Source organism: Lactuca serriola, chromosome 2 (assembly GCF_051521515.1).
Source record: "Lactuca serriola cultivar US96UC23 chromosome 2, Lser_US96UC23_V15, whole genome shotgun sequence".
Classification (NCBI taxonomy): domain Eukaryota; kingdom Viridiplantae; phylum Streptophyta; class Magnoliopsida; order Asterales; family Asteraceae; genus Lactuca; species Lactuca serriola.
In genome coordinates, this window is record NC_136409.1 from 55,492,998 (window position 1) to 55,509,528 (window position 16,531).

The following is a 16,531-nucleotide window of genomic DNA, read 5'->3' on the forward strand; positions in this document are numbered from 1 at the left end:
TAGATCTGACAAAATTGATTGATACAATCCAAGCTCTGATACCAATTGTAAGTCCCTAATCTGCTTGTTTATCAATGAGATCCATTTGATGGTGCAGAATCTCAATCAAACGGATGATGTCAGATCAAATAGAAGAGAATGAGAAGAAGAAGATGATGAATCTTGTATGTATTGATATGAATAAAGATCCGGATACAAGATTCACACACACTAACACACAATCTATTTTATATCTCTCTTGGCCGTACATTCCTTGTGTTCATCAATCTACTCCTCACCCCTTACACCTATATTTATACATGAGAAACATGGGCTTGGTGAACATGGTCCGTGAATGAGTTTACGGACGTAAACCTGTTTACAGCGGTAAACACCTCACTGGCCGTAAACCTGACCGTAAACAAATAAGATATTACATAAAAATATAATTTCCTAGAAAAACAAAGTATAAACCACAATATTGACCCAGCATCATCTATGACTCAACCATACTTAGGTGTATACATTTATGCACCATTAGAAGTTCCTAAGCATTTAAACATTATAAATTGGAAATTCGAAGAAAAAAAATAACCTTTATTTAATATTTATTCTAATAAGTGTTTAAAATAGATAAAAAATATATATATATAAAAATGGACATGAATACATATTGAAAAAAAAATCTACATAATTTGATAATTACATATAGCACCTTCTCCTTGAAACCACACCTAGCGTTTTCTTCATTCTTTGTCCCTTTTTTATGCTCATTTGTACTTTTCTTCTCTGTATGGAACTCTCATGATTTATTGTTTGGATACCGTGAAAGTTGTAACAATCAAATGAAGTTGTGTTTTCTGCAATCGCATTCTTTTTTTGGATTCAAAAAAATTTGTAGCAATTAAATGATGGAAATGGAGGTTTTTTTCCCCACCCCACTGTATGGTGCAACTAATAAACTAAAGGATCAGGTAAGAAAGACCAAGTGAATGTCGATCAAATGGAGTTGAAAAAGAATGTGATCTAAGAGTTGGGAACTTGAATACCAACATAACCCATACCCATTATGACGAACGCTATAGATTGAAGATATAGATAAATATAGTAATAATACTTGCCAAATGCAAGATCATAACAACCCGATACAAAGAGGATAATGCCCACACAAAGCTCTAGCATAAGAATCCTGAAAGGATACAAAATATATATATTATTCACTAGATGTAAAACTCGTGTATTACACGAGTTGATTAAAAAAAATAAAATTTCAAAATTTAAATAATAAATATTTTTTTAAATCAAATTTTGAAATAAAAAATGAAGAAACATATTAATTACAATTTATTGTAATATTTATTTTATATATATATATATATATATATATATATATATATATATATAAGATTATGTGGCTTTTTAATTTTAAAATTAGAAAAAAAAATTATAAATTGACATTTGAATATTATTTATTTAAAAACTATCACAAAATGACAACTGTCACAACTCATTAAAGCAATACATGTGACAAAATTATCTTCATATATATATATATATATATATATATATATATATATATATATATATATATATATATATATATATATATATATAAGGTTAGGTTCGTGTGAGACGGCCTAATTTTATGAGACCGTGAGTCGCAATCCTAGCCACTCATTTGGTAGATAAAACAAAAAAACATTTTTAAAATGCAAAATAATTGAAAATTTTTGAAATTTTTTTTCAAATATTATTTTTGGAATTTATATTTTCCAAAAAAAAATATAAAAATATAAAAAAAAAAAACTAAAAAAAATACATTTTTTTTTATATATTCTAGTAGAATAAACAGAATATTATACATATCAGAGAAATCTAATATAATATTCTAACATTCTAAAAATCACATTAGAATAGTTACAGTGTAATATTTTATTAGAATATTTCACGTATTTTAAAAAAAACGATAATTTTTTTTTATTTTAGGTAATTAAAGTTTCGACAATAATAACTAAAAAAAGAATTTTTGGATTTTTACATTTATTTTGTATTTTAAAATTATTTTTAGATTTGGTCTTACGGTCTCAAAAAATTAGCATAGTCTCAAATGAACCTGAACATATATATATATATATATATATATATATATATATATATATATATATATATATATCAGGATCAATTGAAAACCAATTTTCATCTGGTGGATCAAATTTTATCAAGGGATATCGTTAAATCAATCATTATCCAAATTAAATCCTATTATTTAGTAACTAAATAATTATAATTAATTTTGAATTCCATGATTTGGGAAACTAATCAATGGTTTGCATTTGACCGTACACTCACACAGTAATGAGAGTTTATACATGAACCTATATGTAAGTAGAGATGTCATTATAATTGTCAAGAGTCACATTCAGATATTAGTTTTCCATCTATATGTCCAGTGAGTAGTTATTGTCTTGAAATATATTTTAAAGATAAGTTGATGTCTTGTTAGTGGGCTACTATCGGTTTAGAGAGTCATTTGAAACATGTAATTAGATTTTTTGTTATAGGTCTACCAAAGGAATAAAGGACAATAGCATCAAAGATTTTCTAAAAGTCATTGTTTTTAAAATAATCATGTTCATTTAAAGGAGTCTCTATCTAGAACTTTATAAGAGGGATTATGAATTTTGAATAGCTTTGCCCATGAATTGTATTAAAACTAACATTTGTTACGTTGCTTACGGTATGAGTCAATTGAAACCATTGGTTTTTTTGGTTGATGATTTGTGTATTGCATTTTAGGAAATCATGTAATTTGTCATTAAGTAGGATCGTTTGGTGGTTTAGAGATGGATTGATATTAATAGATTTGATAAAGAGAAGGATCATTTTATACGAGTGATTAAATGAAGGAAGGCATAGGGTAGGATGATTGTGAATGAAGAAAGAATTTAATAGTCCAAGAGATCTTAAATACCTTGTCAAGAAATAAAAAAGAATAAAATAGGTCATTTGGAGAAAAAGGGAGTAGGCATTGTTGATATATATATATATATATATATATATATATATATATATGTGTGTGTGTGTGTGTGTGTGTGTATGTGTGTGTGTGTGGTAAGATGATGACAACATTTAAAGATGAAAAATGAGAGTTTTGAATGATTGTCCAAGGAAATATAATTAATGAGATTGGTAATTGTTTAATCGATGATGAAAGGATCATGATATTAGAGAGGTTCAGTTTTGATTAAGAGAGAGTATTAAGAAAGACTAGAAAATAGAGTTTAAACTTTTAATTATGAGGGTGGTTTTGTTTAGTTTGCAAGAGAAAAAAGAGAGTGAATTTTACAAGTTATAATGAGAGAAGGTTGTGTGATAGGTGTGTATATGAATGATCATCTAGTGCGGAGAAAAGAGATAGAGTGAGAAGAGTGACACTTTCTACCATATAGGATAGAAGTATGGGTGCCAACTTTTGGTATAAAGGGAGGTGGATTGGTAATTGAGATGTCTTTAAGGATAATAGAATTAGGTTTGGTAGGTTTTAATGCCTTTATAGTTTGATTTAATAACCTTCTTATTTTTCATTTGAATGCATATATATAAATACCTGATTTCGTAACATCTTGTTCTTGAGTCCAACATAAGGTTAGAAAAGAAAGGAAATGAATAGAACTAGAAAAAAAAGAGAAATTTTCTTGTTCCCGAGATTGTTTTTTGGAAGGAACTAGAGAAAAGATAACTGAAGATAAGGGTGATCTTCTCTCCTAGTCATCCTCTTAAATTGGAGGGATTTGGAGGGAAGTAGGCATAAGGGCTTGTTTGTTTATGGATTATGGATAAAGGATTTCGAGGGAAGTAGACATCATTTATAAAACTAAAGATCTCTCGATATTGCACTAGTGTGGTGTGTTTGCTATGGAATTAATTGCAGGTTAAGAATTGAACGGTTGGGTTATTGATGGTATAGGTGGTGGGATTATGGTTAATGGTGGAAACCTTCGCCTCTTACCTTCGGAAACCACCGAGTTTAGAGTGAAGTTCATTGAGTTCAAGGATGAAAACCTCTGCCTCTTAACTCAAAGACTTTCGTTGAGTTTAGGTTTAGAAATGTTTGACGGTTCTCCACAAGTTGTGTCTTCAGGACATCGGTCTTAATCCAGACTTCTGTTTCAGGGTTCAGGTTTGATCACAAGTTATGTCTTCAGATCTTGATTTTGATTCTTACTAAAAATTTTTCGGCTCCATTAGAACACATCTCGCTATCAGTTTGTTAATAAAAACCCAAATATTGATTTCAATTTGGCAGAAAAGGAACACATGCTTCACCTTGTTATAGAGAATGGGACTGGTGATTGAGGTTAGAATAAGAGGAATGGGTTTTTATGTCAAGGTGGTTATGGTAATTTTTATTATCATGGTGTTCTTGCTGAGAATGGATTCATGGTGATGTGGGCAATAGATTTTCACCGGAAACCTACCCATATAGGTTTATTTTTTTATGTCATGGGTGCTTTTTGTTTTGTTCATCTACAAAACTAAGGGTCAATATGAATGCTTAACGTTCAAATTACATATTCATGGAGTTTTGATCATATTTTTGGGTAAATAACCGAATGCAATGACGGTGGAGAAAAAAAGGTGAATGTGAATTGCGGTATTAAGCAAAATTTTTGGTCAAATGGATGTACTCCCATGGTGAAGATGAAGTTGGTTTAGATTGCTTGTAGATAGTGGTGGAAGTAGGCAGACGGTGGTGGTAACACTAGGCGTATGGTGGTGGTAGGTTTTTTGTATCAGTGGTAGTGGTCTTAAATGTTAAGAGATAAAAAAATGGAAAAAGTATAGGATATAAGGGTATTTTTATCATTTCATAAACATTTAACAAAATCTTGTTAGCAAAGTTCGTCACAAGGACAATTGATATGTTAAGTTATATTGAAAGGGACTACTAAAATGAATGGTTTGCTCCAAATGGATTATCTATGCAAAAATAAATTATAGTAAGAACTATATTAGAGAAAAATTGAAAAGAATTAGGACTATTTTTGAAATTTTGTGCTCTAGAAATAATATATATATATATATATATATATATATATATATATATATATATATAATGATTCTTTAGTTTAGTCATCTATATAAATTTTACTATTATTAAGAATGTGCACCTTTCACTTAGTTTGAAGCCTAGTCTTCCATGTTGCCTGGTTGGAGTTTTAGCCTTGGAAGCACCCCCATGCTTCTCAGTGACAACCCATTCATTCACTCTTTGAGCCTCTAAAATTCCGATGAATGTAGCCTTGGTTCGATGGAGGGCCATGACATTCTCAAAGACTATCCAAAATACCACCAAATAAAAGGACCTATAAAGTAACAATTAAAATGGAAGTAAGAACAACAATTGCGTTTTAGAAAGGGTACTAGGAACCATAGAACAAAAACCTCGGAGTTCCAACAGCATTCAGAATGGTGATGACGGTTGGGATATAAATCGTACCCCAAGTCGGAACCTCGACTTCAGGTATCCACACACTCGCAGGAATTACAACACAATAGAGCACGAATGTAACAATATGAGCCACGATCTTTCTTACAAAGAAGAAACTATATATCACATGTAGCTTCTTCCACAATGTAACTTTCTGAATAAAATAGTAAGATATTCACAACAATATCCATTGAGAGAACTAATAAGTCGCGAAACTAATGGAAAACAATATTACCTCATTTATCATGATCTCGTAAATCATTTTCCTAAAGAGGTTTGCTGGACCGCATGACCATCGATGTTGTTGGTAACGATATGCTTTCAATGAACTCGGCAATTCGTTCTTAACCTATGTATGAAACATAAATATATATTTAATACAAAGCATGGTTGTATTATGTCGTAAGTCATAAGATTTTAATCTTTCTTTACCTTTATTGAACCAAGGTACAAGAACTTCCAACCTTTAAGACTAGCTCTAACTGCTAGATCCATATCTTCCACTGTGGTACGATCTTTCCATCCTCCAGCCTCGTTAAGTGCTGCCATTCGCCAAACTCCAGCAGTCCCTACGAAAACGTAGGAGATGAAACATGGTTTTAATACCATATATATGGTGCTTTGAAATCCTACAAGGCTACAACACCTTTTTAATTACCATTGAAGCCAAAAAATGCATGTGTAGAAGAACCGACTTCTTGCTCCACTTTGAAGTGGTAGTTAAGTGACATCTCTTGCATTCTTGTCATTAAGCATTCATCAGAGTTCACTAAAACATCATAGCATCATAAATTGTATTAGCTTTTATGCGTTGATATCACTTTCTTCGAACTCTATATAATCGTTACATAACTATAAAATGTTGGAATATGTTGACTAGAAGATTTCAACATAAGATAACCGAGAGTTGAAACACACTAAAATTGATCTTTGCCTCAACCATTGATAAAGGGAATACTACTGTCTCCGTGAGATTTATATATTACTTTTTTTCCATTTTAAACATCATCGAGCAATATGTTGACTAGAAGATTTCAACATAAAACCCATGTATTATATGAGTTAATTTTAAAAAAAAAAAAAAAGTTAAGTATAAAGGTCAAAATATTTGAGAATTTTGAGTTTATAAGAAGATAAGAAAAATAATAATTTATTATAATGAAAATGTTTTTATCTTTTAAATTGAAACAAATAAATTAAATAAAAAAACTAATGAGTCTTAATTTTGATAATTTTGAAATTAAAAAGTAAGTTTATTAGTAAAATTAATATCAATTTATTACTACATTTATTGCAATTAATATATTAAAATGTTATGTAAAATTTAATAAAATAAAAAAACTCATAAAATGATATATTAAAAAAAAATTAATTCAAAATAACCATAAAATTATATTTGACAAGTGACAAAAAAAAACGTTCATTTATTAAAGAAAATTAAATTAATGACACCCATTTAGAATATGAACAAATTGTTTTAAGGTATTACTAGACTTTTATTTATTATGTATGGACAATAAAATATTAAATATAAAATATAAATATAAAAATATAAAATAAAATTATACTATTGTTGTGCAGTACTTAGCAAGTAGAGGTGCACCGTGCACATAAGTCAAGATTTGAAAACGATCCTAATCGAATCAAAATCAGATCAGTTTTTTTTTTTTTTTTTTTTTTATTAATGTACGAACTGGTTTGGTTTTGGAAGAAAAAACTATATCCTTAGCAACCGGTTTGGGGAAACCGGTTTTCCGGATTATTTGATTATTATTTTCTTCCCTTTCAATTCATACTAAAAACCAAGTGTAGAGAGATATATGGTAATTTATGTGTAGAGGGGAATTATGGACAAAAACTTGCCACATTGGATCACCAACACCAGACATAAAACATTTAATTTTGAACCACAATTTTTTTCTATTTGATCATCGTATTTTTTCATAAAAACAAATTAAGTCTTTTTTTTTTTTTGGTAAAGAACACGTGAAATATGAAAACATGTTGGAACTATTTATATAGATGAATTGACATCCCATCGAAAAATTAATTAAAATCGGTACTAAATACTAATTACTAAACGTGCGAGGTCCTATCCACGTCATCATTTTTTTTTTTTTTTTTACTATTAAAAGATTATAACAAGTCTTAGATATCTAAAAAAACACGATTTTAAAATTATATATAAGCTTTCATTTACCTATAATTTTTTTTATTAATAGCAATACAAACTTAGATAATGAGATCGACTTTCATTACATACTATTTTGGCTGAAATTCTATTTCCAGATAATTTAAAAAGAAAAGAAAATGTTACTTATAATTTTCTTTTATATAAAAGACATATTTCGAATATAAGGTCTAACGGTATGTCGTATAGATCTACCATTTCATGTGATGAATGGAAGTGGCAGGTACAATAATCCAGTGATGTGCGATTGTTCACGAGTGAACTAATCTCCCTGCATCACTTTTTTCCTATTTTTTCTTCTTTTTTTTCTTTTATTAATTATTATTAAAACATACCTTTTTTAAAAAGGTAAAAAAATATATCAAAATTTATGGTTTTAAAATTTTCTAAAATTAAAGTATACTATTGATATATTATTTATACATATTTGAACATTAAAAATAATAATTTTCTTCTATTTTATGGTCTTACATGTTTAATGATTCACATGTATAATTCATTATTTTTTTCTTCATCTTATCCTTTGATTTTGACTCAATTTAATAATTAGGAGGATAAACATATTTAGTAAGAAGAAATTAAATATATTTATTTTAAATGACATGAGCAGGAGATCCAAAGGTGATCATTTCATATGATGAGATAATGGTAAAAAGAAAATAAGTGGGTGATAAATTGATAAAAGAGAAAAAAAAAAGTGAAAGGAGATGATAGAACCCGTTAAATACAACATACAGATCGTTAAATATTTTATAATATTTATTTCGTACTTTTTAAATTAAGTGTATCGTTTGGGTGGTGGAGTTGTTTGTTCTTTTTTTTTTTTTGGAACCGACGAGGGTAGTGTAGTTGTTAACTTATAATACTACTATTTAGTAATTAAGACATTTAGAAAACAACACGTGAAGCATCAAATCATGTCGCAACTAATTATAAATATTTTCTAAATGATTATACGAGGAACAATGGAAAAATAAATTCAATTGGTATTAAGAAATTCATACTTTTAAAAAGTTAATAAACTTTTAGAAAGTCATATCATTAAAAAGCCATGCTCTTAAAGAATCAATAAACTATTGTTTTATGTATAGTTTTTCGAAATTAATTACAATACAAAGTTGGAATGAGATAAACCTGGTTATAACTTATAATTTGATTTATATAAAGAGACATTTAAATATTTATAATTAAAAGTATTTATCTTCGTATTCTATTTACCTCTAAAATATAATATATAAATGTTATAATTTGTTAAAATCGTTTTTTTTTTAAAAGAATCATTAATATGCATTAAAATTTCTAGTTCTTATATTATGTATCACTTATCAATGTTATTGATTAGTCAATTTCATGTAATAGTTGAACATTTATAAAGTAAGATAAATTTAAAAGTTATAGAAATAATTAAAAATAAGATACTAATATGACAGTCAACTTATATGTGCACAGTTGAATGCATTGGAACCAATGTACAAGATAAACTAAGGTTTATTTTCCCTTCTAGTGGCAAAATAATAAATTACTTATATATTCTGAAAAAAAATACTAAGAAATAAATGATAATAAGTTATTGATTAATGAATATGTCTATTCACATATTTATTCAGTGATGGACAGTGTCTCTCTTTATATTTTTAATATTTTTATTTGTTTAAAAATAATAACAAATGTAACAAATTTATCAATTATTTTATGATTAAAAAATTGTTAAAAAATATTTCTACAAAAACATATTAGCTCTATTATTTATTGATAAATTCTATTGTATTTTTTAAGTTTTAAAGATTTTTTTTGCAAAAAACAATATTATAAAAAAATAAAAAAACATTATAGTTTATAAATATATCTTAATATAGATATTAGTAGTTGAAATTGTTTATCATTTTATTTTTCGATTAGGGGTGTTAATTGTTTTAATTTTCAATATTTTCTCAAAAAATATTATTATCCCAAAAGTGTATTTTATTATCTAATCTAATAATAATATACTTATTGATATAAATAATATAATTTCTATTTCTATGTTTTCATGAGAATTATCATTATTATTTAAAACATTTATGGTATGTCTCTTTCTCTTTTATCCATGAACCCGAACTTGATGAACATGAGGGCACAAGATTCAATCCACCTACATGTTCTCCTTATGGCAATCTTGGTGCGAACGAAGTCTAGATCTCTGTTCTTCTAACAATCATGTGATGATATATATATATATATATATATATATATATATATATATATATATATATATATATATATATATATATATATATATATATATATATATATATATATATAAAAGTTCAATAGAGAACAATAATTATTGGTTTTTAAAGGAACCAAATCTTTTTTTCAAGTCTAGAGCTTATTCTTTATCGAAAAAAATATAAAAATATCTAAATTCATATATTATCATTGTGAATGTGAAAAATATTTTTCTGATTCACCGTGTGAATACAGATTCACATTGTGAATTTTCAAATATTCACATTGTGAATTTAACGATTTTTTTTTTCGAATTCGATAACATTGGAAAAATGATACAAAGTTATGAATTTCTATATTTTTAGTTTTTTTTTTTTTTGATGAAAAATAAGTTTTAAAAATTGAAAAAGAGATTGGTTCCTTGGTTAATTATGGTTCACTATTGAACCTCACCTTATATATATATATATATATATATATATATATATATATATAGGAATGAGTTCTATGGAAAACAAATAACTAGGGCAACATCTACCGGAACTAATAATCAAATGGCAAGCTCTACTCCTTCGATTATGATTTTTGACTTGACTTCGTATAGAAACAACTACATATCCAAATAAAATACGATCGTTTATCTACCTAAGAAGATAGAGAGTCCTGAATACGATAAATTGTCATAAGTAGGGTTGAACTATGTAAGATTGCCAAGACATAATGATATAGAGTCCTGATATCCCAACCCTTCGAATAGGACATGGGAGTTTCCCTTTATTTGACTATATGTATGAGAATCTCTAGGGTTGTAAACGAACTGAACGTTCAGTGAACAGTTCATGAACCGTTCGGCGGGAAGTTCGTTTATGTTCGTTTATTTAATAAATGAACGAACACGAACATAAAATTATCGTTCGTTTAGTTAAACGAGCGAACATGAACACTGGTCTCGTTCGTTTAATTATGTTCGTGAACGTTCGCTTATGTTGTTCATTTTTGTTCGTTTATGTTTGTTCATATAAGTTCATTTTATATTTATATATGTTTAATCGTGTTTGATTACATTACAATATATCCTATGTTTATTTATGTTCATATATGTTGAATTATGTTTTTTTAACTTTGTTCATTTACGTTCGTTCGTTTATGTTCGTTTAACTTGTTCACGAACATAAACGAACGAACATGAACAATGTAATTTGTTAAACAAACGAACATGAACAAGAAAACTCGTTCGTTTATCCGTTCGTATTCGTTCGGTTCGTTTACAGCCCTAAGAATCTCCACTCACCAATTTCCATAATATTCTTCCTTTACCCCATCATGGGAGTTTATAAGAGATCCATTTGCTTGCTCGAAAAGGTTACTATAATATACATTTTAATTTAACTATACTATAATAATGACTAGACTAACTATTGTTGTTTGTCTGAATGTTGTTACTGAAACCATTACTCTAACTGAAACTCTTCATTCTCTAGTACTCTAGGAATTGCGCTCCCTAAAACATTGCCATGTAGTTAGGCAGGGCAATCAATCTTAGAAATATAAAAATGGATGCGGATCCTTATTAATATCAAGATGAAGAAAATAGATTGAAATATATTACTTTTTTCTTACTCAATTGATGTATAATACAATAAAAAGAAATGTAACAAAATTGATGGTAGAGGAGTCATGTTCCTAAAAGTGATAATTCACTTGTCCCGTGTCCATAAGGACCTCATGGAATACAATTGAAATGAGTCCCACAAAGATAGTCGCCCCCTTTCTCTCATTTTACAACCTCCTAGATGGATGAAAGAAGGTATTTTACAAAACGGGATAGTGAACGGTCACGAAGTAGATAACATGTAAATGCTTCTCAACCCTTATTCTCTCAATCACGCAACAGCCACCCCCCCCCATCCCCTCATTCTCACGAAGTTGTGTGTATGTGTGTGTCTCTTTATATATATATATATATATATATATATATATATATATATATATATATATATATATATATATATATATGTTGGCACCTACATAATTGTTTACTTGCTTTCCAAGCCATCATGGCAAGTTCTACTACTATAATTATGATTTTTGACTTGACTTCTTATAAAAACAAGTATATATCTAAATAAAATATGATCAATTATCTACCTAAGAAGATAGAAAGTCCCAAATACGATAGATTGTCATAAGTAAGGTTTCGCTATGTAACATTGCAAAGACATAATGATATAGATTCGGGATATCCCAACCCTCCGAATAGGACATGAGAGTCTCCATTCGTATGGCTATCTGTAAGGAAATCTCCACTCACCAATTTCCATAATATCCTTCCATTACCCCATCATGGGAGTTTATAGGAGATCCAGAGGCTCGTTCGAAAATATTTCTATAGTATACCTTTTAATTTAACTATACTCTAATAGTCACTAGACTAACTATAATAGTTCGTCTGAAATGCTCTTACTGAAATCATTACTCTAACTGAAATCATTACTCTTCATTCTCTAGTGCTCTATGAATTGTGCTCCTAAAGCATTGCCATGTAGTTTGGTAGGGCAATCAATCCAAAACTATAGGAATGAATGGGGATCCTTATTACTATCAAGATGAAGAAAATAAAATGAAATATAGAACTTTTTCTTACTCAGTTGATGTATAATATGGGATGATGAAATATAGCAAGATTGATGGTAGATGGTTGCATGCACCTAAAAGTGATAATTCACTTGCCCTTGGTCCATAAGGACGTTATGGCATACAACTGAAATGAGTCCCACAAGATAGTCTCCCCCTTTCTCTGTATTTACAACCTCATAAATGGACAAAAGAAGGTAAGTTACGGAATGAGACAGTGAAGCATCACGAAGTAGAGTCGTGCTTCCCGTTTAACTACAACGGAGGAACGGCCCACACCAGACGACCACGGGTGATAACGCAACCTTCATACAACAAATCCACTTTCAAGTTGACTTATTTGCTCGACCAATCATTGTAACTTATATGAGAGACCATAAGGGACTAATATCTCAATAGCATTACATTATGGAAAACTCTATACACAAAACTTATAAATTTACAAGCAAATTAGAAAAAACACATCTTAAATTAGAAAAACTCTCATTATGATTTTGTTTATTTAGGTATTCTTTGTGTGGAATAGTAAATAATTCAGTATTTTTGTTTGATACGTTTAATAATATTATTTTGTAGTTAATTAATAATTTACTGATGTTATGAAATTAAACCGTATACCAGATTGTTGCCAAACCTTTTTAAAAATGTATATATACATCACACCGACAAAAGATTTTGTTTGTTGCGTAATTTGATAAAATAATAGTAAAAGTTTGAAACATTTGATGCATATATTGCTAAAGTACGTACTAGGTACTATAAATTTATTGAGTAAATAAATCATCAATCCTTTATTTTACAAACTTTTATATATAATCCTTAACTTTTTATGGACTAGTTTAACCCTTTAAGGTATTCATCATGTACCACTAAAACGTACATTGATTTTTGTCAGTTAATATAGTATAACACTGAATACTAAGTGTTGATCAAAGAAAACACATAAAACAAAAAAAGATCAAGTTTCATAGGAATGTTTACCGAATTTCCAACGAGCTTGAACAAGACCAAGCTCAGAGTTATGATGAAGAAACGGGATAGTTTTCCAAAGAAAATCAGGTTCAGGTTGAAAATCGGCATCAAAAATAGCTACATAATCGCATTCATTGGCATACTGATGCTTTAGACCCTCTTTAAGTGCTCCAGCTTTGTATCCTTTTCGATTGTCCCTCACTTGATAGTGTATATTTGTGCCTTTACTTGCCCATTTTTCACATTCCACTTTCACCATATCCTATTCCACCGTTTGAATAATCAAATTGAAGAAATCACGTTATCCTAGTGTAATTCTAAATTATATGTAAATGGTTGCTTTTAATTTTCATAAAAAGAACATATAAAAACCAGTTAAATCATTCTCTATGCAATGACGTTTACCAATCTTTATTCCACCTCATCTATCCTAATAAATGAAAATGACTTTGCCACATGTCATTCTCTCATAAAATTAGCCACATGTCATTTTGTCATAATTTGAGATATATTTATTTTCCACTTGTCATTACTTTACTTTTCATTTTCAATATATCATTAATTTAGTTTCCATAAATTAAACCTACCATAATAACTATTAATTTCAAATTTTAAATTTTAAATTTCAAATTCAATTTCAAATAAATTTACAGTTTAAACCTTTATGTTTAACATTTTGTTATAATTAATCCGTTTAATACACACTAAACACATAATTTTAATTTATTTATTTTTTGCATGTTTTTTTTTCCTCATAATTCTCATTTATTTCAATTTCAAATTCAAATAAAATTTTTATTTAATCGTTCATACTTAACATTTTGTTTTAATCAACCCGTATAATATACGGGTCTCACAACTAGTGCAATATATCTTGTTTTTTAGACTAAAACATACAACCACCTTTTATTTTAGAAACAAAATATACAACCACTTATGAACTTTTTTTTATTTTTTTTATTTTGAAGAAAAGAGGTTCATGTTAAAAAAAAATGAAAGAATCTTGTGAGTTGTGCCCATTTATGTGAAAACCTCATATTTCCAAACTCATAGTAATAAACAAATGTTATAGGTTACAACATAACTTTTCTTTATTGATGGCATTACATGCTATTAATGCCAACTTCTGTCAAAAACGAAGATAAATCATTTTACTTTTATTTTTGGTATATAACGGGTGATTGTAGAGCGGATAAGATGGTCCTTGAAACAGAATGGAAAATAAAATATATTTTTTTATATTTATCTTTACCGACACAATTACAGTTCACATATGCACGTGCTTAGGTGTAATTTCCATGGCGTAATAGAAAAAAAAAAGTAAATTTACTAATTTTATATAATTCTTAAAAAACATGCAAATGTTAACAACATAGTCAGCTTATAAAATTACTAAATCTTACATAAAAAAACAGTGAAAATGAAAATATATAATCTGTAACATGAAAAAAAAATATCGTTTTTTTATATTATCTACACCATGCTATAAATTAACAAAATATTTAATTTTCATGTTTTAGAAAATGCGTCTGTATTGAATTAACTACCTTAATGACAGGATCTGTTGAATCGTCAAGAACTTGAATTACAATACGATCAGAAGGCCATGAAAGCCCACATGCAGCTCCAATTGAAAGCTGATAAACCTGTGTACATAATAATAATAATAATAATAATAATAATAATAATAAAATACATTAAAAACAAAACCAAACACAAAATCCAAAAACTAAAATAAAAAACAAAAAAAAAACAGAGCAATCGTGAAAACAAACCTCTCGTTCATTGAACATTGGAACTTGAATAAGAACAAGAGGATAAACAGAGCTCCCCAATTCAACATCATCTTTAAATTCTTCCCATTTGTAACGTTTTTCTGTCTTTCTCCCAAACAAACAATTGAATCCAACCACCACAGACATATAAACCTTCTCCACGAACAACATTACCGACATTGCAAGAGAAACATACATCAATATTCTCAGCAATGGCGCCAAAACAGGGACTCTGAATTGCACCCAGATCTCGATTATTTTCCCAATTATGTCATCTCCACCACTCGTAAACGATTCTAGTGTAACTCCGATTGCAGAAAGCTTCCCCATTTTCACTGGTTTTCTTGTTTGTAAAGGAAGAAAAACAAGAATCTGTGAACAGTGAAAACAGAGGATGATGATGCTCTGTTGTTTTTACTGTTTCTAGGCTTGATTTCAAGTGTAAAAAGACAAAAATGTGAACTTTAAAGAAAACCCATTTGATTTAGAACTGAAAAGACAGTTCCCTTCATGGGATTATAAAGATTTTTCAAGCAAAGATTATGTGGAAAGTTTTGAGCTTCTGTAATGACTGATGAGAACAAAACAGCTACCCACTCCCAACAATGGAAAAGTGAGTTGGAATGGTGAGAAGAGGCATGGGACATGTGTTTATAAAGATAGAATGTTTTGGTTTTTAGGAAAATACAAATTGTGCTCTTTATATATATATATATATATATATATATATATATATATATATATATATATATATATATATATATATATACTAGCCCTCTACCCGCGCAAAGCGGCGGTCGGCGAATAATTTGATCTCTTTAGAGTTAAAACCATTTTGCGTTTACTTCGAGAAATGAATATTAAATGACATCTATTTTTCAAGAGCATTACCATATCATATTAAGGGAGTGTTTGGCTAAGCTTTTTTAAAACAACTTATTAGGTTCCACATCACTATAAGTTAAAAAAGTGTTTGGATTAAAATAACTTATTCCGGTGGGGATCCTCTAATACGTCATTTTTTTCATAAGTTACCCTTCACTTACTTATTAACTTATAAGCTAATAAACTAATAAGCAATAAGCTTTTTGGCCAAACACGCCCTAAATGGTTATTACTTCCATTTATACATACCCAAACCACTTGTACTGTTTATCGTCCTCTTTTTTTTTTTTTTTTTTTTTTTTTTTTTTTTTTTTTTTTCGTTTTCCTTAATTCCTTTATTAATTTAATGTCCTATTAAGTAAAATGCTAAAATATATAAATAATAGTTTATAAAAA

At 28.4% G+C, this 16,531-nt stretch overlaps 1 protein-coding gene across 2 annotated transcripts; it reads right to left on the reverse strand.

Annotated features, from left to right (window-relative positions):
- Window positions 1-555: 555 nt before the first annotated feature.
- Window positions 556-15,893, reverse strand: LOC145086258 (glucomannan 4-beta-mannosyltransferase 9-like). Of its 2 annotated transcripts, XM_079024012.1 has the most exons (9): window positions 15,251-15,891; window positions 15,023-15,121; window positions 13,485-13,737; window positions 6,129-6,239; window positions 5,903-6,039; window positions 5,706-5,819; window positions 5,425-5,624; window positions 5,151-5,345; window positions 556-1,168 (listed from the first exon to the last, which is right to left on the reverse strand). In XM_079024012.1, exons 1-9 carry the CDS (start codon window positions 15,578-15,580, stop codon window positions 1,006-1,008), a joined length of 1,602 nt encoding a protein of 533 aa, XP_078880138.1. In that variant the 5' UTR covers window positions 15,581-15,891; the 3' UTR covers window positions 556-1,005. The 2 variants fall into 2 exon arrangements, with proteins under 2 accessions (XP_078880138.1, XP_078880139.1); XM_079024013.1 differs by lacking the exon at window positions 556-1,168 and having other exon boundaries at window positions 5,179-5,345; window positions 5,480-5,624; window positions 15,251-15,893.
- Window positions 15,894-16,531: the final 638 nt, after the last annotated feature.

Bases quoted from the DNA above. Each gene is read 5' to 3' on its own strand.
- LOC145086258 (XM_079024012.1), bottom strand. From the start codon at position 15,580: ATGGGGAAGCTTTCTGCAATCGGAGTTACACTAGAATCGTTTACGAGT. The intron at 5,625-5,705 runs GTAATATTGTTT...TATTTTATTCAG, and splicing joins ACGAGATCATGATAAATGAG to AAAGTTACATTGTGGAAGAA. The intron at 5,346-5,424 runs GTTTTTGTTCTA...GTTACTTTATAG, and splicing joins AATGCTGTTGGAACTCCGAG to GTCCTTTTATTTGGTGGTAT.